This window comes from Larimichthys crocea, chromosome I (genome assembly GCF_000972845.2).
Source record: "Larimichthys crocea isolate SSNF chromosome I, L_crocea_2.0, whole genome shotgun sequence".
In the NCBI taxonomy this organism is placed as follows: Eukaryota; Metazoa; Chordata; class Actinopteri; family Sciaenidae; genus Larimichthys; species Larimichthys crocea.
In genome coordinates, this window is record NC_040011.1 from 29,735,675 (window position 1) to 29,763,670 (window position 27,996).

Here is a 27,996-nt window from a genome sequence, read left to right on the forward strand (position 1 = left end):
CATCCATTATCTGTAACTACTTATCTTCATCAGCTGGAGCCTATACGAGGTGAGAGGCAGAGTACACCCTGGACAAGTCGCCACTTTATTGCAGGACACATAGAGACAGACAACCATTCACACCTACAGACACTTTAGAGTGGGAGGCAGCCGGAGTACTCACAGACACGGAGAGAACATGCAAACTCCACAGACAGCCGGCCAAGGTTCAAACCAGCAACCTTCTGGCTGTGAGGCAACTGCACCACTATACCGCCCTTAATCATTTTTCTTTTCTTTTTTTAAAAAAAAACTTTTATGTTAATATATTTTGTAAAACATAAAAGCCAGCTGATAATGATGAGAACATTTATACTCTGACAAGTGACTTCACAAACTTTGTTTCGTGCTACATCACACAGCTCCCTGGAGAGATAATTATCCAATGGACCGGTAAGACGACTAGAGGGTCGTGCAGTCTGTGTGTGTGTGTGTGTGTGTGTGTGTGTGTGTGTGTGTGTGTGTGTGTGTGTGTGTGTGTGTGTGTGTGTGTGTGTGTGCAGTATATCTATCACAAACATGTGGTGCACTTTGCATCCATCTCATCATCACCTCTCCTTATGGCTAAATGTGTCAAATGAAAAGCCTTCGCCTGACACTGTCACTGCCACTGAGCTCCCAGTATAGCACTGTTTCCACTCCACCTACCAACACACATCCCAGTTCTGTCTCTGTCTCTCTCTCTCTCTCTCTCTCTCTCTCTCTCTCTCTCTCTCCATTTTGGTCTTGTCCTTTTCTCTTCCTCATTCTGTCTCTCCCTCTCCCAACCACACCACACATGTCCCACGAGTGACAGTGATGGACTTTGACAACTCAAAACATGATGACATAGCCAGCAGCCGTCCAGCATGTACAGGGGGAAATCCTTATGAAATAAATATCATACACACATACACACACACACACACACACACACACACACACACACACACACACTTCACTCACAGAGATGGGCAGGGGGACAACCTGCTTTGCTGACACATTCATATTTAACCCTCACACTGCTGAGTGCATGTCTGCAGAGGAGGAAAGACACAAATAAGGGGAGAAAGAAAGATACAGTGCATCCGTGTGTGTGTGTGTGTGTGTATCCGTGTGTATAAGTGTGAATATAACTGAAGCAGGCGGAGCTCACCGTGCCCTCACTTTCTTTTTATATACAGACAGGATGGAGAATCCTTGTACCCTGTCAGCTTGGGACAGTCTGCACAACACACACACACATACACACACACAGAAAAGCTTGTATTTGCACATAATAAGTGTGGGCTGCTTGGAAGAGAGCAGTGGAGACAGTCGACAGGTGTAAAAGCCTCTCCTCTCTTCATTTAGATGTCAGACGAAGGACAGAATGAAAATAAAGGAAGGGAAAAATAAAGAGTGTAGTGCCTGATTACGGTTTATCATTTTGTAAAACAATTGTAAAACTGTTGATTTCTTTTTTTCATCATCATTTTTGTTTTGTCCCAAGATTAAAAAAAAAAAAAGAAAGTCCCAATCTCTAACCTCTACCTAATTTTACCCCTGTATTGTAACCACTGGCAACAATCAGCCAAGTCACTGTGACAACAGGTCAAGATTATTATTTGATGATGTTGTAGTAGTCACTTCTCCTTCTCTTGCAATATAATTTCAAAATCAGTGATATGCAAACACATATGTATTGCGTATGTGCAAATACACACATGCACAGAGCAAAGCGCGGCATGAAATGACTCTTGTGGGCTATTTACAGTAGGAATAAAGACACAACGAGTCATCCTCATCTACACCTGTAAAAAAAAAAATGTAATTCTTCTTGATCTTCTTGCAAGTATTCATCTTCCTCCCCTCTCTTTGTTTTGCATCTGACAGACTTAAATTAAGCTGCCTGGAATATGCCAGTCCAGGCGCACCCTGAGGACAGAGCAGCCAGTCACACGCATGAGTGACTGGAGTGCAGCTAACCAGCCAGAGTCGAGGACGTCCAAGCTAGAATTTTTTTTTCCAGTGGGATGCCTCCTGAGAATCTACAGTAATACTGTAAGAAGAACTTGTTTGGGTGAGTTTGTGTAAGGATGAAGGGTTCGAGTTAAGATGAGATTCATTTAAGAGGTTCACCTGCCATCAAACAAAGGGAAACTTCTGGCCTCATACGACCCTGATCATGAAATGAGAGATGGGCGTGTGGGAAGGGAAAGACAAGACAATATTGTTTGCTCCCTGAGTTGAGTAACTGGACAGACAGTTTTAGGCAGAAATCCCCCATCACTTCCACTTCACCGCTCTTCAGCGGAAGCGGGTTAAAGGAGTGGGTGGTGATCTCAGCAGAGGCAAAGAGGGAGAGGAGGAGAAGATGCATAAGTAAAAAGACAGAAGAAGAACACAGTGAGCGAGAGGGGGTAAACAGAGGGGAGTAAAAGAGGAGGACGGGAGAAAGAAGGAGAAAGTCACTGAAGTAGCAAAGGAGGAGGAAGAAAAGCAGAAAAGGGAGGCGAGAGAGATGTATAAGAGATAAAGACAAGACAAGAGGGGTGAGGAATTAGTAAAAGGGAGGAAGAACCAAAATAAGGAGAGTGGAAGCAAACAGGTGGAGAACAGGAGGACAGTGAGTCAACAGGCCCCAGCTTCATATTTAATTAAACATGAACTCAAAATAAAAACATCCTCTCCATCATTTAGGGAGGCAATTACCTGACTTTTTCTAAGCCTTTGATGGAGTGAACCTGCATCACCCTATGTGCTTAGACTACTGTTCAGTTTAGAAATCAGAGAGGATTAAAGACGACCTAAATAAGATCAGACCCGATCCTTTATCCCAAAATGGTTTTCTGACTTGTTATATTGCCACGGATGTATAAGTTTGTTCAACCCTCCATACATCAAACGCACAGTTAATAGCAGATATGAATGAGATGTTGTTCCTCATGGTGGAAGTGTTAACATTTCCTACCAGAGCAGTACTTTTAAAAAACTTTAAAAGACAGTTCTTCAGAGAGGACCTCCTCTCGTCGCACTACAAACAACTGGAGATGATAAATCTACCCCCTTCTTGAACTGGCACAGTACTTATTCCTAACTAATATGTCCTAGTCACACTGTACCTTAATTGTTCCCCTTTAATGAATGAGCAAATACTTACAGTACAATATGACAAAAACAGCATGGGAAATGTAGAGAGAAAGCAACTTTCTGTCTGAAGATAATAGTTTCATGGTTCTAGTAGTAAGATCTTCACTCATTGTGTTTGCCCGCCATAAACTCTTTTAGAAGTTGCTGCAAGTAAACCACAAACTCTGTAAGAATCGCTGTAAAGAATATTATTAAAACCGTCTCCTGGCGTTCGTACCCTGTCACATACTTCACAAACTGGCTTTGTGAATCCACATTTGTGTTCTGTTCCGCCAAAAGCAGCTCCGTGCAAATGTAAGTAATGTGCTGCAAAGCCTAGAGGTGACGGCTGCCTTTGGAAAGTCAACTGTAGATACTGTATTAGTATGTACAGTAACACAGTTTTCTGTTCCTTTAATCAACAGAAGGCCCAAGACATACACATGTGTGCTGCTAGGTAAACACCTGTCAGGGAAACAGACGTGTGCTGCAAGGGGATGAGGACGGCCTGGCTGCCTGTCTGTGAACCAACTGTAGCAGCTTTTTATTTAAATTGAAAGTCAGATTTGAAGTTTAAAAGCTTTACATTGATAATACATTCGCAGAAGCTACTGCACTCAGTACAATTTGGTTTATCTACTTATTTGTTGGAATAATTCTGTTGATATTGTTTTTGAAAATGTATTATTATGACTCCTCAAGAGTAACTTAAGCTCTTAACTCTGCTTGTTTAGAGGGTAAAGTTACATGTGTGACATTACACCAAGAAGATGTAATATCAGAGTGGAAAGTCTGATGGGAAGAGAGTGATGTTGGCATCGAGTTGTGGAGTGATGGTAGTCTAGAAGAGCAGCACCACCACCTGGTGAAAGCTTGAAGTCACTGTACCTCCAGACCTGAATCTGACAAGATGGAACCAGCAGTGTTCATTTTTAATAAGCACCACTTTGTATCTAACACAGACAGATTTAGTACAACCAAAAGGTTTTAATTCGCCGTTTGAAAAATATGTACAAAATGCAAAGTTTAAAAAGTTCATATCAAGCCTTTTATTTGGTATACAGATATTCATAGATTTATACAGTATATATAGATATATGTATATATGTAACACATGTGCAACTGCAAAGTCACAGACAAACTTATTTTTTTACTAAGAAAGAAAAAAGAAAAATATATAATGTGCTTTATTTCAAAAGTAGTGCCGTGAAGCGCTTGTGATGAACCAAAACCGGAATGATGAGGTAACTGCCAGGCAGGAAAACAATCACTTATAATGGATGAATAATAATAATAATAATAATAATAATAATAATAATCTACTGAACCAAACTGATCAAACAGGCAACCAAGAAGTATAGTGGCAACATGGACCCTTAGTGTCAAACTAGAGAAAACTAGGATTTTTAAGTCTATAACATACATACACACACAGTATGCATACAGACAGACAGTGCATAAACGTACAAACAGGAAATAAAGTCAGTCACTCAGAGCAAAAACTTGTTAACTGTCTGATACACAACAGACACTCAGGCATGCTCCAGGACGTCTAAAAATCCCTCTCACACACTCACACACACACACACACACACACACACACAGAAAACACACATCTTGTACCACAGCCCGGCATTACAGGGCTGACCAACAACACTTGCACATGTATGTGTACACACACACACACACACACCACAGCAGAATAGTGGTCAGGCAGGGTTTAATTCACTAACAGCTGAGAAGGCCTGCATTCATGTGAACAGGAAACACTGATAGAAGGGAAACGAAAGGAAGTACAACAACTGAGAACGAGGGAGTCTGATGAAAACCAGATCAAGTGTAGAGGGGAGGTGATGAAGACTGAAAGGATAACATATGAGCAGGAAGTGCTGCACAAAAAAAAAAGACAAGGAAGTGGTGCGTCTGTGCGTGTGTGAGCACGTACATGTGAATCACTTATATCAGGAGCAGGTAGTGCTGAACGAGTTCGACACACAGATCAGGAGTGTCTGGCTCCCTCATGTGGTCACTCTGAGTCTCTCTGGACCTCTGAGGCGTCGGCCCGACAAATAGGACACGTCCTGTTGGCCTGAAGACACAGAGAGGAAATAAAACGTTTTTTTTTGTGTTTTTTTTAGAAGCTGCTCATATCTTCAAATCAAACAAAATGTCGAAAACTACACATTTGAACTAAACTCACCCCATAAAAGATTGTTTCAATGAACTTTCAGATTATGACATTTTCTTTATTGCTTTTGTATTGATCCATAATGTCTAGAACACAATTCACACTGAGGCTTTGGGTCTTCTGTCTCTAAACCGTAAGACTGTTATGATTAACACAAGAACACGGTGTCTTTTAAGCATCTACAGTCAGACGTTATGTTTCGATATATGTATAGAGCTTCTTCTGATGTTCCTGTCCTGTTTAAGTGTTGTTTGCAGTTTTTATAAAACCTTTTGTGCTGAATTCAGGAACATTTTGTGTCTGTTATCTAAACTGATCTGAAGATCTAACAGAAGAGTGAGATTCTCACGTCTATATTTAAAAAGGTGTCTGTCACTTATTTAATGTGGGCTGGGAGTGTATTTGTGTCTTTAAAAAGAAAACATGTTTTTCTCTTGGCAAGCTGCTGATTAAATCTCTAAATGCAGCATCGGCAGGTCACTTGCTTCAGTCATCAGCACGCTATTATGTGACACTTTAGCTCAGGGATTTGAATCAATAGACTACCAAACAAGATGTGGTACGCCTCAGACTGGGAGGTTGAATATGCGCATTAAATACACGCAGTGTGAGTCAGTAGGCTCCATTGAATGGGTGTTTACCCTCAGCCACTTGTCGACACACTTCCCGTGGAACTCGTGGCTGCAGGGCAGGACTCGCAGCAGTTGGCGGGACTCAAAATCGCTCATACACACCACACACCTGCAACAAAACATCAGGTATTAGCATGTCAATTATGCCAGCACAGGAGACCTGTTGTTTAATACGCTTTTTATACAACCAAGTGGGCATCCAGGTAGATTTAGGTGTCTTGTATATTTGGTTTTGATTACAGCATTTGGGTAAAAAAGGTAAGAACCTTGGCTATATTTACTGAAAATGTCTTCCTGTATTCACAAGAAATATATCTCTGTATCTCTATATCTGAAGGTAAACCTCAAGCTGCTTTCAGCAATGTACGTACCAAGAATTAGACAATTAAGACAACCCCAACAGACAGAAATGAGATTTGATTTTTTCCCCAAGTTGTTCTGAATATTTTTGTAGCCTGCACTACCATTAATATGCCAAATAACTGCACAAACACACAGCCTATGTCAAAAAAAACAGTAAATCCACACAGATTCATAGTTTCGGTGATACTGAGAGGCACGAGATGACCTGGTGGTTGCAAAAGAGCAGCACTCACAGTGTTTGTTCAGACTGATGGTTATTTGGATTAAACCGATAGGAAGGAAGCTGTTCGATGTCTCCCTTAGTCAGACCTCGGAGTTTGGCCTCTCCCAGACGCTCAGCGAGGTTCAGGAGGGCCTGTGGGAAACAAAAAACATCAGCAACAACAGATAAATCACAGTCTGTATCAAGAAAACATACAAACAATAGAAGAAAAAAGGAAGGAGCTAAAGACAAACCTCATAATTTTCCACTTCTCCATCATCTACATCCAGCTCTAGACTGATCGCAGGACCGGTGGGCTGGACTGGCAGCATTGAACTACAAAGAAAGAAGAAAAGAAAGCAACTGAGCTGTGCAGCTGTAGAGAACTTCCCTAAAAACTTTACACAATAAGACGCTCTGCATATTTAAGCCAAATAGTATTTTTTTTTCATATTAATATTTAAAATATTAAAACCTTGTCTTATATTTGTCTGTGTACTCACCATTATTTAAAACTGATTTTATTTGAATGATTTCTATGTTTTCCTATTTATGTAACTATTCTTTTGTAGACATAACTTATTTAACAAATGCTTTCTCAAGTGTATCTTTGTTTTGCAGATTCAACTAGTGTCTAAATTAGAAGGTCTTTCTCAAAAAGTCCTCATCTTTCCATCTCTCTGTAAACCGTTACTGAGAGTCTCAATGAAATAAAAGTGATGAAACTGAATTTTATCCTCAGTTTAGGAAAAAAAAAAATGATATAAAATATTTAAAAGAAAATATATTTTCTTTTTTCTTTCTAAAATAATATTAGTCACCTAAGATTACTGGCACTTTTTTTGGTAAATGTAACTACTGCTCTGTGTTGTGCTCCACACATAATTTCGTTGCCTTTGGACAATGACTCTTGAATCGAATTGAATCATCATCCAACTCATTGCAATTTTTAGTAAGTCAATGTAATGATACTTACAGGAAGTAAGGCAGGAGGCTGGGGTGATAAGGCGAAGGTGGCAGTGGCTGTTGCGAGCGGTACCGTCGCCCCGGGAGACGCCGAGGAATAAAGTTTGGATAGGACTAGGGAACAATTGAAAATACATATGTTACATCATTCACAATGATTTTTATTTTTCCTTCAAAAGGTTAAAAAAAAAAAACACAACACTTTATTAAATTATTGTTATTGCTCACCACTCCAAAGAACTCTTGTGGCAGCGGGTCATGGGAGAGGAAGTGAAGCTGTGTGGAGTGTGGTGTGAGGGCAGGGTGGGTGGCAGGAGGATAGTGGAGCCCAGCACCCAAAGACAAATGTTCTCCGAGCAGCTCCACGTCATTCTCTATCCTCTGTAACGGCTGAGAGGGTGGAGAGGAAAAATGATGTGCTTTGACACATTATAGAAACGTTTTAATATACTGGATAGAAATATATAACAGTCGTTTGCATACATCAATCTGACTTTTACACTTGATTATATTTTCTATGAAGACATGTCATTTAAAATTAAACAACTTCTGGCATTGATTTGTATTCAATGTGTGCGTCTGTCACCTGTAACTTTGGCACATACATTAGCAATGCATAATATTGACATTCTTGCAGAGAAACCATATCTACAGATATTTTTTCCTACTTTCTGGCGTAGTTTCCTCGCTTTACTGTAACTTTTTATGCTTTCTGTGCAGGCAAACGTCTTAAAAACACTGTATTTCGGTTCATGCTCAGATTTATAACTAAACACTGCACTGTTTCAGTGTGTTTGCAAACACTAAAAAGGAGAACAGCACAAATTGCATCAACTCAAAAGTATAAAATATGCATAATCTCCGGTTTAATATTGTAAAACGCATTTACTGCTGCATTTTATATATATAGCAGGTGGAACATTTTAACCTCCCCTGAAAGATGCTGACTGTCACATTGGTTCCCCAAGTGAAAACTTGCTTTTAGGTAGAAATTTTGTAGGAATGCACAGGAAGTTAGATATCATCGATCAAGTCTTGTCTATTTAACTTAAATAACATATTCTATAATATTCTTGAGAGCTGCATCAAATACTAGATCCACAAAAGAAACAAGCATAACGTGAATTCCTGCTCACCGATCGGGCTTGCTGCGTCGGATAGGGTCCAAACTGTCCAGGCTGGGGCAGGTGAGGTGGATGGTGGGAAAGGTGTGTTGGGGGATGGGGGAGGTGAGGAGGGGGAAGCAGGAAGGCCTGGTCACTGGACAGCAATGATGGGAATGGGTAGGGCATGGGTAAGTGCTGCACAGAACAAGTCTGAATGACCTAGCAGGGACACAAAAAGAAAACAATAATGAAAACTCGTCAGAGTAAATTTGTGACTGTACTATGTGGACATGAACACACTCACAGGAGGAGGGACACTGCAGACAGGATAGTGCTGTCCACTGAAGACTACCGAGCATGCTGGGATCTGTTGAGGGGCAGAGCGAGGCGGCAGGCCTGGTGCTCCCGGGGGAGACACAGGATACGATACTGGAACCGAACCCTAAATGTGGAGATAAAATGGACAATCCCGCAACTTTAGACACGCAGACACAGTTACAGCTGAAATTAGTCCTGTCAGTTATGTTATATTTTCTCACTTCATTTACAGAGTTAGTTATACATACTGTAACACGCACAATTAGTGATAACCATAAATAATTTGTTAAATAGTGGACATGATGGAAAATATCACATATCACAATTACCAAGTGGAAAGTTTCTAATAGTTTGCCAATAAACTTCTTAGCAGCCAATTTAAAAACACTCGCACAAGATAGACCAACAGACAGCGCCGCATTAAACACATAAATCACCTTTGTGGTGATGAAACAATTACAGGAAATGTAGTTCTTGTCTTTCAAGATCAAACAGACCACAGTAACATCACAATAAGCTCACATTCGTCATACTCTCTCTAGTCGACATCTTCAACTGCAAATAAGGTAATGTAGCGTGATGAATCCTTGATTAGCCGGGCTTAATTTTCACATTGCTTTGTTTTGAGAGGAAGTGTCTAAAAGCGTTTTTGTGTGTCGACAAGAATGCACAAAAACAAGACGGCCTTGAGATTCACACTTTCAGTCACGTCTTCGAGGTTTACAGGAACTATTTCAGTCGTTTTCTCAACTATATGTTTTTTATTCCTCAATACACCAAACCAATGAGACCATATCATCTTACAAAGTTACCTGCTCATGGAGGTCCAGCACCACACTGCTCTGTTGCTGAGATGGGTGGGGGTGTGGATGTGGGTGCGGGTGCTGCGGATGTGCCGCAGGGTGCAGCAGCCTGGGAGATAAGTTCGGTGACTGATGGAGAGGTCTCGGAGATGGGTTCGGGGGGTGGTGACCTGGGCGCTCTTCAGGCCCAGGCCCCAGCCCCCGAGGAGGTTGCTGGCTGTAGGGCGGGTAGCCCTGTGGGGGAGCCGGGTGACGGTAGTTCTCGTCCTGGTGGCCTGGCGACGGGCCGTGGTGGGAGTGCAGGTGGTGGTGGTGATGATGGTGGCCGTTTGGGTGGTGATGGTGGTGGTGGTGGTTGTTGTTGTTGTTGCCGTTGTAGTGGTGGTGATTGTTGTGGGCATGGTGGTGGTGACGGGTCAGACGGTCTCTCCGGCCACGCTGGCGTCTCATTGGAGGGCTGAGGTGGAGAACAAGAGGCAAAGACTCACGGTGAGGCAAAGATGCATCATTATAAATACAATACTAGTGGCTGTCATCTACTGTAAGCTATAAGTTACTCCACCAATTTATCACTGCATGATGGACAGTTCAAAACAAAAATGATTAAAAATCGATGCAGCAGAACCAGAGATATCGTACTTTCTTCCTCCACACAGTCTTTCACTCTTCTGCTAGTAGCAATTAATGTAGCCTCAAGCAGAAACGATCTGGCTCCACATGCCCAGATTATTTTCAAACTTTAGGCGTTCAGCTGACGCCGACTCAAATGACATCACTTGAGGCAATCACGTGGCTCCCCTCTGGAACCACAAAAGGCTTTATACAACGTTTTTCCACATGTGCTGCACTGCTTTCAAAGACCTGTAAACCGACTTCAGCGTGTAAAAATGACTGGAATTTCCCTTAAAGTTTGACGATGAAAGCTTGAGTAAAATTTTAATAGTCAACACTGACAGAAATGCAGACTAAATCTTTCACCAAGTTAACCATGTGTCTGCTCTAGCAAGGCTACAGAGAGCGAGAAAATAATCAGTCTCTGGAGTCAAAGCCGAGTATGCTTTCACCACAGACAGGATTATGAATACAGGCTGAAGTTATTGAGACTTTTGACATTTCACTTAAATTCAAGTACTGAAATTCATCAATAGGCCTATTAAAGGCGGCCTCGACACACACACACACACACACACACACACCTACTCAGCAGTGGACTGAATCACTACACTGTTATTGTATTGATGTTTTAATATATTCAAGCATTTTGTTTTTGTGTTCTGGTTTAAGATCATGAATCAAGACATAATCAGTGCAGGGCAGTAGCTAATGATTGTTTTGCTTATTAATTCATCTTAATTATTTCTTAATCAGTTAATCATCTGTACTATAAAAAGGGCAAAATGTAATTTGTCATTTTACAGGCTGAATGATCACCAGATCATTTATTTATTTATTTATTCGTTTATTTGTGGCACACTCTTTAAAACACATTTACCTCCGTCTGTTGCGAAGAGGCGTATGGCATCTCTCTGGCATGTAGTGGGGGTGTGGTCTGCGACTGGGAGGCAGTTCCCAGGGCCGAATGGGAGAGGAAGGAGTAGAGGGAGGGGCAGAGTTTAAATCCAACATAGACTGCTGGGAAAGACGCTGCCTTTTCGGGCTCGGGCTGTCCTCCATCTGCACACAGAGGTAAAGGAGGAGGGGAAACCAGGGGGGTGGTTAGTCAGAGAGAGAGAGAGACAAACAAAAAAAAAAAGGAGGACAAACAAAAGAGGAGAATGAATAAGAAAACAATGGTATACAAATCCTATTCAAACCAGGAGCAAAGCAGAGGCAACAGGCAGTGGTCATGTTTCATACTTACTTTGTCCCGATCCTCACTGCACACATTATCTGGATGGAAATGTAGCACTCCTCCTGCAGGCCACAGAGGAGGAAGAAAAAAAAAAAAGCATAATCAGATAAGATAGGGCTGAGAAAAACATCAACATCACAAGATACATGGACATATGCTCACTAAGCCAACACAAATACGACAACACCAACAACACACAGGCAGCTGGTTGCCTTTGATTTTATTTCCCTTTCCAAGATCCACCGGATGCCAAAAAAAATCATTATCTTGATGAGACATGGTGTGTTGTTTGAACAGACTTAAAACTACAAAAATCCAACAGTGATAAGTAAAAAAAAAAAAGAGTGCATCCAAAAACTTGCTTCACAGAGTTACAGTCTTCTAGCAGTCTACTTTAAAAAACAAGCAGACGAGAGAGAAGCCATCTCTGGAAGATGTCACACTGGACTCACAATCATTCCCTCTGATGTGCCATGAATCGCTCGTCCAGACGCACAGAAACAGACTCACAGACGTCCACTTATCAAACGTCTACGACACATCAGAGCATCTTGGTTGCTTTGCACGTGTAACTTTGTTTAAATGTGGAGAATGACTTGTGTGTCCAGTCGTTACTGTCGTCATCCTTCTAGCTCCTTCAAATGAAAATAATCGTCAGCTGCAGCACGGGAACTATCCTACAAACCGGAGCAACACTGTAGAATAGTCCCTATGGAAACTAAGCATTAGCAGAAAGCCTGGCTTCTAGTCTGTGTGATGGCAAGCATCTGTTATGGTGAAGTGTCCTGAGCAAGGCAGTGACCATTATTAACTCTGCAACAACAGCTCAGTAACTGGATTTCTTTTCTGTTTCTTTGCTCTGTTTGCGGTGACCAAGTGATAAAAATCTCTCTCAAAGAGATCAAGATCTAACTAAGATCAATAGACCATCACAAAGAAAGACTCCCCGATGATATGAATGAAATTAGTACATCAAAAAAAAGGCAGAAATACTAAAAATGACATCACTGAATAAAGCGGTAATACAAACAAACATAATCTCAGAGGAACACAATGCTCTCCCAGCTGTTTATCTCACCGTCCATATGTGCAATCTGGATGCAGCATTGCACATAAGACACTTCAGCAGCTTAAGAAGGATGTCCTTGAACTCAGCTGACAAGAGTTTCCTCTAAGCAGTCCCCCAAAACCCTTTAATCACCAAAAAGAAAGAGAGAGAGGAGAGGAGGGGGTTCTCCTCCCCTCATATCTTTCTGTTTCTGCCTCTCTCTTCCAAACACCCCCTTCTGTCTTTTCAGAAAAAAAAAACAGATCTGAAAGCAACCCCCACCCCTTTATTGTCTTTGCAACACCACTCTGAAGCCATGTGAAGTCCGCCGATAGTGACAGCTCAAAGACGCCCTGCTAGTCTCTGCAGTGAACAGTGGGACGGTTGGTTGACTGACTAGCCAACAGTAGAGGCCAACAACGCTGGCTTACATCTTTCTTCGTCTACCATCCCTTTTTCTTTTAGAGCTTATAGGGCCTCGGCCGTCCATGTGTTTTGACGAGAACTAGGTCTGTTAACGCCGATTCACCCCGGGGGCCATAGGAGAGGGGATGGGGAGCCAGACTGGACGGGGTGTTGGCGATTAGACACAACCCTGTTTCCTCCAAGCATGACTGCTGGGGGAAGACTGACACCATTTCTTTCACGACAGACAATCAAGTGAGGCAGGCAGGCAGGCAGGATAGTGAACTTAAGAGAATCAGCTGTCATCAAGTAGCAATTTGTATCTCCACCGATGAACAGGAGCAAAGAATTGAACCATTATTTATACAAGACACATCAAAAATACAGAAACTATCTATTTTACCCACATGATCTACAGAGATCTCAGGCGATAAAAGTATTAATGAGGATCTGTAAAAGCGGGTTGCTATTAAGTTGCAATGTTGGCAGGCTGTCGGATGCAACGCTCACTGTTAAAGCTACACTGTAACATGCTTGACACTGGGGGAGAGAAATGGGAGGAGAAAAAAAAAACAGATATGGGACACATTTTTAGACACCCCCAAATCCAACCCTGCCACATTCTGCATGAAGTGGTGCCAAGGGGTGTAATGCAGTGATGTGTGTAAAAACAAACAAGCAGAGACAAACAGGAAATCTGTAACGCACTTAGACATACACATAGACCCTAGTCATCTCTGAAGAGGCATGCGCAGCTGCCAAAGAGGAGGCAGATCTCACAGCTGGGAGATCCACTGTGTAAGTCATTCACACAAACCACTCTGTAGTCTCATGTGTTTTTGTGTGTCCCCTCTGTAAGGGGTTATTTTGGGTATCTGGCAACAGTGCTGCTATTACGACAGAGGAGGCCCATTAAAAGCCTGCTTTCATTCATTTACTGCACTTTTTTTTTTTGCCTTCAAGGGAATCCAATCTGGTGTTACAGAAGGTATTACAGTCACTTTCCAATGGTCGCTGTTATGGGAATTTTAAAGAAAAACCCTTAAATAAGGAGGATCGGATTCAAAGCATCAAAGTTTAAGTTGAATTTATTGTTCTTGTACAAGAGGAGCGTTTCACAGTGCGACACACTAAAGGGGTTACAGAGAAAAAGGCTCCCTGAGGAGCTCTGACAGTTGGTTCTTGTACATTTTCCTAAAGATTGGCTGTCTCAACCCCTGTAAATTGTTAACAGACAATTTGCATATAAAGCATCTAAACAGTTTTCTTCAACATATCCCCTAATGAGTAGCCAGTATGTCCCCAATATAGATGTCACTCTGGCCTGTCCCTGGGCCTCATTTTATTCTGAAATCCCTCTATTTATACATTTACCTGAACTTTACCTTACCCTGCCAGTCTCAGTATAACAGCAATAAAGGGAAGTGCCCTCAAGACATGTAATAAATAGGAACAAACATCGCATAAGTTAAAACATCTAAATAGCAGTGTAATCCTGATTTTTATGACAGTCGCCAATGGAAACCTGCTGAACACTAAACAGACTGGTGTCAATGCTGAGAGCGATGAAAGGAGGCGAGGAGCAATCTCACTTGAATTTTCTCTCTGGCCGTTCAGTTTCATTTGTTTCTTGCTCTTTTGGGGAGTTTTTGTTGTGTTCATACGGAGTCTGTGCTGTTGCTGTTGTGGGCAACAAAAAGCCAACTGGTACTGGGCAACACAAATAATTGTAACTTAACAAAGTGAGGACACCAACACAAGTTCATTCCTCTGTTTCAGATAGTTTGAAACCACAACAGCATATCAATCTTTACTCTCGTCTTAACCACCAGATGGAAGATCTGTCTGACTAATTTGGGGCGATATAGAGCTGTGCACACGCTACGATGTAAGTCGAATCACATTACGGAGTATGGATGAAAAGGGGCTGCTGGCGAGCAATGAGGAAGCCTGCCTCACAGCAGTGAGCAATCTAAAACAAGAAGATAAAAATCACCATCAAGTCAGAGAATCCATTTCAAACTGTTCTGAAGTTTGTTTCAAGGCTCCATGCTGCTCTTTTTTAAAATCATTCTCCACTCATACATATTTTTTATAAAGCCTGAAGAGTCTAAACCACTCAGCAAATGTATCTGTCTCTGATCCGATGTAAATGAATGACTCTCTAGCCATCAATATTACAGTTTGAATCCTTTAACAACCAGTCTTATTCAGTGATCTGTCATCACTAACTTGCTATATCTCAATATGAAGTTAATGAATCTAACTGATTGCTTGGTAGCTTTACTTTCCTCATGCCTTCACTACATCCACCAGGAGTAACACAACCCGGGGGCCTTCAGCACCACCACACCTGTAAAATTCATACCGGTATATTTTGCACTATGACTACAAAGCCAGTCAGTGACATTTAAAGACAAAGTTCAGGGACCTGGTTTGCCCCATTTACCTGAGTAAACGTTATTTCAAAACCCTCAAGAAGCAGAGCCAGCTCTACATGACATATAAGCTGGCCTTTCAAGCAACAGCTGGCAGTGAAAGCACCAAGCCTTTTAGTTAAATGTCTCAAAGCCTGTTAAGCTGCTAGTGGTCTGCCTTAGACCCCTCAGGTGGTGTGTGTGTGTGTGTGTGTGTGTGTGTGTGTGTGTAATGATGCATCTAGCTGGGCTGCAGGCCCTGTTTACTGAAGCCTGCTTACCAGCCCCGGGGTGTCTGTGAGCTCCGTGCGACGAGTGGCGCTGCGCCCCCGCGGACAGGTAGCTCCCCTGGGCGTGCTGCTGCTGACTCTCCGGGTAGCTACGACCACCGTGGTGCGTCGCCCAGCCTGGGTTGCTCTGCTGCGGGTAGCTCACCCCTCCTCCCCCGCTGGCGTTCATCATCATACTCCCGTTGCCAACCGCGTTGCCACCGCCGTTGCTCCCGACGTTGCCGTTCATGCCGAAATGATAGAAGCCGGACCGAGACCGCGACCGAGTCCTCGGGGGGTCCATGACTGAAGAGGAGGAGGCGGTGTGATGGTGGTGGTGCTGGTGCTGGTGGATGGACGTGATGAAGGTATCCAGAAACCTCCCTCTTCAGACCGCCTCTCTCTATCCACCTAGTTACCTGTGCTGACCGGCTGCTGCGAGCGTTTTCTGAGGCATCTACAGCTGCTGTGTCGGTATAACGAGAGGAGGCACCTGACAGCAGCGAGCTCAAACCTCATCCGTCTGCATCACAGACACACTCTCACACGGACGAGTGCCTTAAAATAAAAAGCATGCACTAGAAAAAGAAACAAAAAAAAAACTATTTCCTCTAAGTTATCAGTTTTTTTCTCGTCGTTGCCACAACAACCGCTGAGCAAGTCTCTATTGTCTTGTCACAGTGGAGCAGTCAGGCTTTCCCACAGTCAAATAAAGTATCTTCATTCACACATATTCGTGTATTAATACGAGCAATCTCATCGCCGACAACAACTTAAGTTATATCTCTCTCTCCGTGTGTCTCTGCCTGCACAAGCTTGTTAACTTAAATACTTAAACCCTTCAAAGGTGGCTAGCTGTCGAGCGGTTAGCAAACTAAAAAAAGAAAAAAGGAGCAGACAGCTCGCCGTGAAACAAAGTTACCAGCCAAGGTTTGGTGGATAAATCGAGACTGAATTGCACCGTGGTAACGCAGACTCCGAGCAGTGAAGTTACACCCCTCTGTGTCGGCTAACTAAGCCCGCTCGTTCATTAGCGTAATGTGGATTTTCCAGCTAGCCCAGAGGCTAACAGGAAGCGGAGACCAGAAAACAAGTCCAACAGTGCCGACATTACAGGCTAGCTAACGCCGAGACACATTAAGGGCCAGGCTGCTGGTTCAAACAGCGGATTATAGATGAGGCCGTGCGAGGAAACCGATAGCTACCTTATCCGTCAAACGAGCTGGACGGTATTTGTCCAATTTAAACCCCCTCTCGCAGTCGCTGTCGAGTGTTTTCTCCGGTCAGCGGGGAGTGTAGTGAGAGATCAATCAATGGGAGGCTCACATCTCTGCCCAGGCACACACACACGATCACAGATCCACACGGAGCTCATCACACGCCCGAGTCCGACAAGTGTGTCCGAATAAAATCACACAAACAGCAAAAGGGCCACAACCTCTGAGACACTGATTTAAAAAAAAAAAATCGAGATTAGTTTAATTAAAGACCGTTAAGGTCGTTTCCAATCAGCAGCTCGTTATCAGGGTTGATTGCTTCAGTCTGGCAAACCTCGGGCAGCTGCTCAGTTCATTAATAATTCAGCAGCTTCATATCAGAAATACTATAAGACAACGCGTTGAAAGCTGCTGGCTTCAAACAGGTAGACCAGCTCCACATATGCGGATGCTCAAAGCGATCTCCAATATATATCTATATGTTAACAGTTCAAACCAGTCTCAGGAACAATCCCTGTATATTATAAAAGATTATTCTCACTCTTGACATGTAGTTTTTGTTCTTTTAATATGTAAAGATCATTATTACTCACATGCAATCCATTCATGCCGTGCATACCGAAATATTTACCTCATGTACATGATACAACCTGCTGTATAAACCATATATATTTCAGCATCCACTGTCTACAACTCTAACTGTTGTTCATATATATATTCATATACAAAAAAAGGAATTATTTATATACTTTTTATCTGTATATATTTGTTTTATGTTTACCTGTGTAGCTCCTTTCTAACTGTTTATATCTGTACGTGCATTGAGAGCAAAGTCTTTATGTGTGGCCAGTAGAAAAGTGATATAAATATAGTCCCACATTTTTATGTTTTCACATATCAGGCGTCTTCAAAATAAATGACCATATACACAAGATTACCTGCAAATGGATGTTTATTGTTGTCTTTACAATATAAATAGCACTCTTTACAAAAGGTTAACATTGTGCCTTTGACCTGATTTCAAGTATTACAATGAAAATGAAATGTTACTGTAAAACTAGCATATTTATCAAACCATCCCCTACAACACTTATATACTAGGCAGAAAGCAGGCATAATGTTTAAAAGCATATTCTAAAATACTGTATGGTTAAAACTTGGCACAGCCAGTATGACAGTAGTAGATGCACTTAAAGTACAAAAGTATGTTCATACAAGTACACTGAAGATGAGCATCCTTCAACTGTGTATGCTTCTATCTTCTATAGACAATAAATAAATGAATCAAAGTCAGATACATAATTTTTTGTTATCCAGTTATATTTCTTACATCATACAAATAACAATCACACTTTTATCTTCTCCGGTGGCGCACTCTTTGTTTTGGAGAAAGAAGGTTTTCACTATCTTTGTCTATATCACCATGGGGATATAAATCGCCATGTTTTACCCCTCCTCTTTTCTTCCACCTCTCTGCCTCTCTGCTCTTCCTGCTCCCTTGTCTGCCTCCTTCCTCATCCCTCTTCCTCTTCCTTTGTGGAGGCGGTGTGGGCTGCCTGTGACCATCAAGTGGGAACCTGAAGGGGTCTGCAGGGCAAACTTCATCATCAAAGTTCCCCCGGGATCTCCCCAGTAGTCCTCCTTCTCGCCTGGCTTGAGCCTCTCTCCTCAGTCTCTTCACCTCCCGCCTCTCTTTGCGCCTCTCTGGCCATGTCTTCCTCCTGCCAGCCCGGCTACATGTGTCCTGCTTTGTCCTGCTCCTCCCCTGAGCTGGCTGATTCTCCTCACCGCTCTCCACTGTTGGTTCAGAGTGCTGCTGGTCTGAGAGAGGCAGGGCTCCGGCCCCTACGAGCTCTGAAAATACAGCATCAATAAAGAAAATTCACTTGATAATGAGAATGAGCCTGTAAAGTTGAACAATAAGTTAAAAGCAGCTGTTATTTATTTACAGCTGCACAAATTTGATATATACAATAGGTCAGATTATATATATGTCTGAAAGTGCTCACAGAGACAAACCCACAGAGAACTATCAAGCAATTCTCACAAACTCTACGTAACATTTTAGTGCCTCTCTCGGTTTATTGTGTTGGTTTTACAGCCTGTAATTTTACAGTTTAGATCCTCTCTCACTGCTCTTATCAACCCTGTTTTCAGCTGCAGCGGGCTACTGTTCTCTTTATCAGAAGTGAATAATGGAATTAGATAAGTTGCCAGTTTATTAGCTAAACCTAATGCATACATTTTTCTTTGCCTCTGTCGCCATGTGCTTGCTCATGGTGGGAAATGTTGGGTCTTGGTAAACAATATTATAAGCACAGACCTGGTCAACATTCAAAGTGTCATGAGATAACTTCTGTTATGATTTGGTGCTATCTGTTTTATGGCATGTGATGGCACCTCTGCTTGGTTCACTCTTGTCTACAGGGCTGCAGACCAATTCATCAGCAGCACGGGACACACCTGGTCCGGTGTGTTTCATGCATATAAGCCAGAGCAGCAGACGGCCCTGGGACAGACATTCTCACCTACAGTATATACCTTTTCCTTTTACAGCACAACATTCATGCAGAACATGTTGACTCATCCGGACCCTGAACCACTGAATTCACAGATTCTTACCATTTATTTGTTGACTTGTTTGGATTTGATTTGTTGTAAATCAATTTGTTTTTAAGTTTATGCATGTGCTGTTTTTGTTGCAGACAAGAACTGGGCTGTTCTCACAGGAAGCAAAGCAAATTTTCAACCAATGCAATGACATACAAAGTCTGTAATTAAATGTAAAGCAACGCGACAGGAATACACGCAATTTAAAATTCATCGTAGGGCTTTGCAGTGTTGTCTGGAGAGGACTGGTCGGAGTGGAAGGACAGAAGTACAGCTCACAGAGAAACAGCAGACTGAGCACTGGGGAGCTCTGAAGGACAGAGCCAAGCCCAGGGCTAGAATTTCTGGAGGAATAAACACCTGGAATCACATTGGTTTGTGCTCTGATCTCAAGCCATCTACCAATAGGAGGAGAGCAGTTTGTTATAAATGGTTGAGATTAAAAAGTGGATTCATCTTCACTTTCCTGTCTCAACTTGTTTACAGCAGCAAACCATGCAGGTGCTGTCCTCCAGAGTAAAAGGCACCCAGAGCTCAATGATACGACTTCATATTTAAACTGAGACCAGACAACAAACGAGAGTTGGACTATTCTGTCTGAAAATATGTCTTTTATATGATTCCAACCATTGCTATACTTTACTATAAACCATGCCAGCATATAGCCCTAATCAATCCGAACTGTCTTGCATATATATATATAGATGTGTATTAGGGGGGAAAAGCTGCTCTGTTTTTCCAAGAAATGAAAAGAAACTGGAGACTCCAGAACAGGGCACAGCCGCAACGACCGCCTCCCTCAGGCTCTCCAGAGGAGTACCCGGGTGTGAAGGCTAAGGGGCAGAGAGCTCCCGCTGGATCTTGCTGGAGGCTTTCTTGGGGTTGGAGAGCCAGTGTTAGGGGCTTTGGGTCAGGTTTAAATGGCTGAGATTTCTGCCTGGGTCCACTGGAACATGCTGGAGGCTGGTTATGGGATTTGGGTTAGGCTCAGGAGGGCTGAGAGCCAGTAACTGTGCATGGAGAGCCTGCTGGAGCCGACTTGTTAATTCTGAAAAACAGATGATTTTTTTTCCCCTCCAGGAAAACGTAACTCATTAATCCGGGAAAAACAGAATGAAAACTCCAGACAGACCTGACAAAGCATGAATGCAGACCTTTTCATAGATCTGCGTCATGATGTAGTTATTTTAACATCCTTTTAATCAGTTTATTGCCAAAAAAAAAAAACCTATCAAAATGTCTTTATTTTGGACTCACACTGGAAGCCAGATTAAGGACGAATATTTAATCACAAAAAACACAAACAATCGTGTAGTAATGCAAGGCTTTCTCCGTGAACACACCATCAAAGAACTGCTGATTCAATTGTATGATCATTTTTCGTTGTGTTATACTGGCATGTGTTCTATAATTTCAACACATATCAATAAATAACAGAAACACTTCTCTTTATCTGTGTCTGCGTGGGTTCTCTCCATTTATTCCAGCTTCCTCACACAGGCCAAAGACGTGGAGGTTCATTGGAGACTCTAAATTCCTCTGTTGGTGTAAATGTTTGTTTGTCTCTACGTGTTGGCCCTGTGATGACGATCTGGCGACTTGTCCAGGGTGTACTCTGGATATCACATATCAAAAACAGTTTCAACTTTATTATTATAACCTTCATGAAGTTTGGATTTGGATTACTACATTAGATACACCTTAGTTTTAGTTAGTTGTACATAATAAAGTGGCCAGTGTAGGTGTGTCCAAGTGACCAAGAACATGACCTCAAAGAGTAATGTACTAATTTAGCAGCCAAGCTTTAGGATCAGCCAATGCTGGCTTTGTTCTTGTCGGTATCTGTTGTGTCGCATCAGTAACATTGTGTTGGTTATTTCCAAATATTGGAGAAATAATCACATCCGTTTCCAGCACTGCCACAAATTGCATGCAATGTGCTCCACGCACGAGCAAAGACAATGACTGTTCAGCTCTGCGTCCTACATCTACAATGAGAAGAGACAGAGCTACAACAAGGCAACAAGGCTTATCTTTAGAGATTTGTTTTGTTTGCTTGGCACAAAAAAAGCTTAAACTCCTCTGAAAATCTTGTTTTTGCTGACCTCCGGTGTTTTAACTTTTCACCTTGCCACAGTGATGTACAGGTGTACTCCAGGACCCTGTGACATCACCATGTGTGGTGTGGTTGCAGATGCAACAAAAGCACTCTTCTGATGACATCTAGGTTTGGTGGCTAGCGGGGCCAGTTCACAGGAAAGTCAATGTTTGTATGATGAATTGAATTCATGTACACTATCCAACAAACAGTTTGGCAGCAGAGGAGTTGAGGCGACAGCATCAAACAGCATAGCAACCAAAGAGAAGAGAGCAAGAGAATCCAACATTTGAAAAGCGATCTGGAATAAATATAAAAGGAACTCTGCATCATTTTATGCTGCCTGCATAAAACGTGCAAAATCAAAAGAGTGGAAGATCAGAAAAAGAGAAGACGATACCACAGTTTGTTGCCAAGGACCATACAGATTCTCCAAGACCCTTCTTGGTCAACACAGATGAGGCAGACCAGCAAAAAGGAGATTGTAATTCTTGGAGAAAACAAACCCTGTGAGGAGCATGGACTGGACAACAATTCACAAACCAGAAATGTCTTTTAAACTCACTGAAAAGCAGCCAACATGACGGGAGATAAACAACATTGTTAGCAGAGTAAGATCATCTAGCAGTTCAGTCCCCAGCAGTATACCTTATACAGAGCTTCTTCGGCAACTGTGCAAGCTTAAAGGCCTTACAGGTTTTCCAATGTTTATCAGCCAGCTTATTCATGGGGCAGAAAACAGGCAACAGGATTTAACTGTTATCTTGTTAGACTTGACAAATGCCCCATGGATTAATTCCACATGACTTTATTCAAGCAGGTTATCAAGCTACACTGCTCAACTGGCAAAGACATTCAAGGAAGTTGAGGTGTTTGATGGCTAGAAAGTGCAAAGTCACCAGCAAGGTTACCCTGACTGAAAGTAATCAACAATCTCTGATGAAATTCAAGACTTGGGTGTACCAATATGGACTTTTACCAAGGCTGCTGTGGCTGTTAACAGTGTGAAAATTTCCCAAGACAACTGGGAGAGTATTGACAGAAAAAAAATCAACAAGCAGAGGAGATGGTTTGGTGTTCCCCCAAGCTTTCCCTTCTGTGGGTCTCTATGTTGGATGAGCTTATATTAGCTACTCTATTAACATCAGTGGTAGAAGAATTTAACATGGCAAAGGTTAAGCACTGCTAAATTTAAAAGACACAAAGGATGTGTGCATCAACTGGAGTAACACTGGGATTTACATTCCCCTTTGTTTTTCAAAGAAAAAACTCACCTTCAGCTCTTTTCTGCGTCCTGGTACGGCCTTGGAGGATGTCCTCCATGGTGTCATAGTGGCAAACATATGGCAGCGAAGGAGAAGTCCCACTGATCATCCTCCTCTTAGTGCACTCCTGATACCAACAGAGAGACAAAGACACATGTAGGCTGACAATAAGGGAAAAAGTGAAGGATGGGTGCAGAATAGTGGAGTACGGTGCTGATACAAAAAACAAAGTGATTGAGGGAGAGAAGAAAGAGAGTGGGGGAGCAAGAGGATCAAAAAGATAGATTTAAGTCCAACTCATAAGCGGCTACAGAAAGAGAGAGGGAGAGTATGTTGTACAGAGGTACACAGAGGAAAAGGGAAAGGCAGAGAGAGATTAAAGAGAAAAATAACTCTTACATAACCATAATGACCCATCACAGAGCAGTTGTAACAGTGAGCAGTGCATTTCTGACGATTTAGGGTGTGGACTGTACGTGGTCGGAGTGGAACATCTAACTGGATCTGGAAAAAACATTTTTAAATGTGAAAAAAAAAAGACATTGGTTGATTTCTTTTAAGTATCAATACACACCCATGCATTCAAACTTTTAATTTCACAAGGCTATTATGTTTTATGAAGGTCCCCTGACACCTCGTTCCTGTTCGGATCATTTCTTTTCTCTAATTTTGAGCATAATAGAGTGTTCACACAGAAAGCAAAGCAAAATTTTTGTCTCGTATTATTTGCTCATTTTTACTCGTGGTATCATTTGTGCATAGTCGCACAAGTAATTAAGCCCTTAATCTAGTTTGCTATAATCGGATTTTGCTGTGATTTGATTGCAATAAACAAAATTAAAAGAATGTTGAGATAACTACATCATTACGGTGATCTGTAAAACATCTAAATTCATGTTTTGTCTGCAAGACAGCAAGCAAACAATTTTTAAAATGCTTGTTTTCTGAATTGAGTTTGGATTAATCAGATTTATATGGTAGCTGGGTTCATAAACTATTAACTGATAGCTGCACTCAAATAAAAGACAGATATTTTCAGAGCTTACCAAGTAGTCCAACTTCTTGGCTTACTTTTCTACAAGTAACCTCCTTTTTTGTCCGGTCTTTCTATAAATATGAAGTAGTACCATAGAGCTCTGGGTGCCCACAGATGGCCAACAAGTGCGGGTGGCACCTCTGTTGCTCGCTACTGTAGACAGATTAAGAAGTTGAGCGTGAAGACAAACCCACTTTTTAATCCCAAAAGTCAAAAAAGAAATCTCTGAGCTCTCTTCCTGCTGGTAAACACGTCTGTATCAGATCAAAATACAGTGTGACTACGGGTGTTTGTTCCTCCAGAGGCTGGTCTCTCCTCCAGAGCTCTCAGACACCCAACAGCTGCCTACGAGCAGCAGCCATGCCCTGCAGCTTTGCTTGTAAACTTGTCGCACAGAAATTTTGCTTTACTTTCTGTGTGACCATGCCATCAGCCTTCTTGCTTTGTAAATTAGGTGATATAATAAGAGGTGCAGTTAAGTCAAAACTTGAACTTACTGTCAGATGGTATTGTCTCCATGTATCAGGGCAGGTCTGAGGAAAACCCAGGAAACAAAAAGAGAAAATTACTCTTTTAAGCAAACCAAAAGGATTCATTGTGTAACTGCGCTGAAGATGACGATCTGTTTGCAGAGATCAAACAACGCTTTATAAAAGAGTCCCACACATGCCTGGGGCTACAGAACATGTCAACACACAACTGACAAATGCTTTTAAAGTATCCTTCAATAAAACAACACCCTCTCCCAACACAAACACTCACAGAGGCCAGACAAACTCACATCAGAGAGGTGCCCTGCCACACCGCAGCGCTGGCAGTGCTGGTTCCACAGCGGGGGTCTTTCACATGGCCTGAAGCCGTGTGAAGGAAGGCCACAGATGGGGCAGGGGCGAGACGGACAGTCCCTCTGGATATGGCCCTGGATCCCACAAAGGACACATGTGGGACATTTCTACCGACAAAGAGACAACAAATGTTTTTTTAAAAGCGAGTTAGGATGGATAATATTACATCATAACTACATCAACACTGACATTCCTGGTGAGTCTGCAATAAAGATCTACTTGACAGCAATTTCTTCCCAAAAGCACAAAAAAATGTTTAATGTTTAGGCAGCTGAACATATAAGGGGCATTTTTCACAGAGCATAGAGAAGAAGATGTATATTTTAGCATTTTTCCATAATTGATAGTTTAAAGCATAATATGAAGAGATTTTTTGGTAAGTAACTTAGACAAATGGGACACCAGGACACGCTCGGAAAGAGATTTTAATAAACCAAATATCTGCAGGGTTATTAATCAGCGGCCGTATCAAACTCCTGCAATGGCTAATCCTTCTACAGGCCATGACATCTGCTTTAAACATACTTAAAATGAGAATAAAAGAAGATTTTGTGTAAGAAAAGGAGTTGATGAGTGTGCTCCTTTACCTTGTGGTAGTAGCAACTTCTGGCAAGGTGTCCTGTCCTGTTGCAGATATTACAGATCAGAGAACCACCAGGCGCAAAATAGCGGACAGGTAGAGACGGATCAGCACCATACTGGATCAAATGAGAGACAAACGTGATGTAAGTTTATAATACTGAGTACATGCTGGAATATTTGACCACAGCAAACGCAAAAAAAACTTAAAAAAAACTTCTTTACTTCCTTTGCCACAATCTTCTTAGTTCATAAAATTTAATTTATTTCAATAAATAATAAAAAGAAAAACAATAACTACTCCTCAACACATATTTAAGCAAGCTCTACTACAGGATTCCTGAAAATTAATAGACATAAAAAAGTTACCTTGTCTTTTAATGATACAGCCCAGGTATTTATGTTCTGATCTATAATGGAGAGAAGGACAACATTAAGTTTTACATAAATGTATCCCACCATTGAAGCCATAATCGTGTGGTTCTCAGCCAGAAATATGACACCGCTTGAAATGCAACACACAGTTGAAAATAAAGGATGGTCCAGGAGTTTTTAGCCTAGTCCTTTCTTGAGTATTCTGTTTCTTGAAAGCTATAGCTGTCTAAGGGCTTAGAAAATTGACTAAAAGCACTTGACCTTCCCACGAAAGACATCACTGAGGTAAGAAAAACTTAAAAACTCTCTGCTCCGGTGAAGCAGCTGGCTGGCATGAAGATGGAGCGGTTGTGCGGTGCAGCTACATGCTGTGAATATTAGTATTATCATTAATGTGAAGCAGAGTATTTCTGAAAAACACCAGAGCATACTGAGCAAAATTGTCCTTGTGAACAATTAAGAATAAATCACACTCGTATTGTTTTACAGAAATCTCTGTAACTCTCTGCGTCTGCTTAGTGTTCTGTATGAAATGTATTTATCTATCCATCTGAGCACGTCTTTATTTTTCAGACACAAAATAATTATCTCAGTGTATTATTCTGTCTATGAGATATTATTGCTCATTGATACACAATGGTTGTGCTGAAGAGTCCAGAGAATGTAATTAAAACCTAACTTCAACTGAAGGTCTATGTATCTATAAGATTAAGTGGAAATAATTTGTGTTCATTGTTTTACAGGAACAATAAGACAATGTCAGGAAACTAGGGCACAATACAAAGCTCTGCTCTCACTATTTAATTAAAATCAGCATTATTAAAATCATTCCTTTATGTACAATTAACTGATCTTAAGTGAAGAAAAGATTCAACATTAACTGCTTCCATTGTTGTATGTAAATGCTGTTAAATAAAAGCAAGTGGTGATACACCTTGAACTTCTGGGCTCTGCCTTATTTACCGTTTTCTCCTTGGTGTCGCACTGTGCCACTGTTTCTCAGCTGTAACGGTCATTCACTCACTTACTTACTTGATTGATTGCGCAACACGTCATCCTGGTCCAATCACATAATAACAAGCAAATAAAGTTTGCACATTGACTCAAGCATCTTATTTTAAATCAAATTTACTAGTAAATCATATTCAATTAATTCAATTAAACACACACACACATTCTGAGGCCTAAATATTATGTAACTGTATAATGTGACTGTTTGATTCTTGTCTTACTCATCCTTCAGCACATGTAGCTGGATACTCTTGGAAATTTCCCTTGTGTTTTTTCTTCAAGTAATCCTTCCAGAATCCCACAATGCAAATTTAACCACAATAAAAATAAAAAAAAAGTCCTTGCATCAGTAGGACTACTTGAACAGGACAACAAACAGCAGCACAGTGTCAGGAACAGTCTCACCTTCATCTCCAGAGTCATCCTCAGAGCTGCTCCAGTAGCTCAGGTTGAGCTGAATGTTTGAGTCTCCCAACTCCTCCTCTCCTCCCAGGATCATCCACTCCTCAATATCCTCCTCCTCCTCCTCCTCCTCCTCTAGGTCCACACTGGAAGCAGGGCTCCGGTCTGTGTCTCGCAGCGGCCGTCCGGAGGTGATGTTGAACAGGAGGAGCGGAGGAGAGCTCTCCCGGCTGAGCCGCGCAGCTTGTTTCTGATGACTGAACATGATCTCCACTTCATCTTCTGAAGCACCGGAGTCCTCAATAAAGAACAGGTCTTCTTCTCGGCCTACCCCATCCTCAGCATCTTGCCTTTCTTTAGCACAGTCCATAGTACAACCTGAACTCAGCAGCTGAACAGCGCCACCTGACGACGGCTGACGATTAATAAAAGCTAGCACAACTTTAACTAACTTTAACTGGCAGCGGGTAGAAAGAAAACTCCTTCATGAGGGACTTTTTTTCTAGATCGTGTTAGCACGAGGTAGCTATGTAAACACTTGGAAAACATGAACACGTGGGTGAACATCGGGCTAACTTGTGCTAAGCTAACGTTAGCTCTGCACTAGCTCGAGGCTAAATGAACGAAAGTGACCACGTGAGATGAAAAGTCTACAAAGACACGTTACACGTCACCTCATGTTTGCTCTAAACTTCACACAACACACTGCATCATTCCCTCCAAACACCTGGACGTGTCTTTACCTTCAGCCTTGTTTACATACACAAAGCAGAACTTACCCGGCGTTTCCGGGAGCTAAAATGTTGGACAACCAAAAATGATCCCAGCAACAACAAAAGCTCGGGCACGACACCGGCGAA

The 27,996-nt window shown here is 41.9% G+C and overlaps 2 protein-coding genes and 1 long non-coding RNA gene across 4 annotated transcripts; 1 reads left to right on the forward strand and 2 right to left on the reverse strand.

Annotated features, from left to right (window-relative positions):
- Window positions 1-4,832: 4,832 nt before the first annotated feature.
- On the reverse strand, window positions 4,833-17,062 carry LOC104935948 (RING finger protein 44). 2 transcript variants are annotated; one of them, XM_027283719.1, is made up of 12 exons: window positions 15,711-17,062; window positions 11,569-11,621; window positions 11,200-11,381; window positions 9,717-10,164; window positions 8,891-9,028; window positions 8,617-8,805; window positions 7,709-7,870; window positions 7,491-7,594; window positions 6,769-6,850; window positions 6,546-6,667; window positions 5,959-6,058; window positions 4,833-5,218 (listed from the first exon to the last, which is right to left on the reverse strand). In XM_027283719.1, the coding sequence occupies exons 1-12, from the start codon at window positions 16,000-16,002 to the stop codon at window positions 5,156-5,158; spliced, it is 1,935 nt and encodes a 644-aa protein (XP_027139520.1). In that variant the 5' UTR covers window positions 16,003-17,062; the 3' UTR covers window positions 4,833-5,155. The 2 variants fall into 2 exon arrangements, with proteins under 2 accessions (XP_027139520.1, XP_019120974.1); XM_019265429.2 differs by having other exon boundaries at window positions 16,904-17,055.
- A 787-nt stretch (window positions 17,063-17,849) lies between these two features.
- LOC104935949 (zinc finger CCHC domain-containing protein 7) lies at window positions 17,850-27,995 on the reverse strand. The gene is made up of 8 exons (XM_027285716.1): window positions 27,140-27,995; window positions 25,718-25,758; window positions 25,357-25,467; window positions 24,706-24,876; window positions 24,422-24,457; window positions 23,288-23,392; window positions 22,898-23,015; window positions 17,850-18,769 (listed from the first exon to the last, which is right to left on the reverse strand). The coding sequence occupies exons 1-8, from the start codon at window positions 27,504-27,506 to the stop codon at window positions 18,270-18,272; spliced, it is 1,449 nt and encodes a 482-aa protein (XP_027141517.1). The 5' UTR covers window positions 27,507-27,995; the 3' UTR covers window positions 17,850-18,269.
- On the forward strand, window positions 18,777-22,892 carry LOC113747147 (uncharacterized). The gene is made up of 2 exons (XR_003463379.1): window positions 18,777-19,448; window positions 19,621-22,892. It is a non-coding gene; the product is annotated as an uncharacterized LOC113747147 (long non-coding RNA).
- Window position 27,996: the final 1 nt, after the last annotated feature.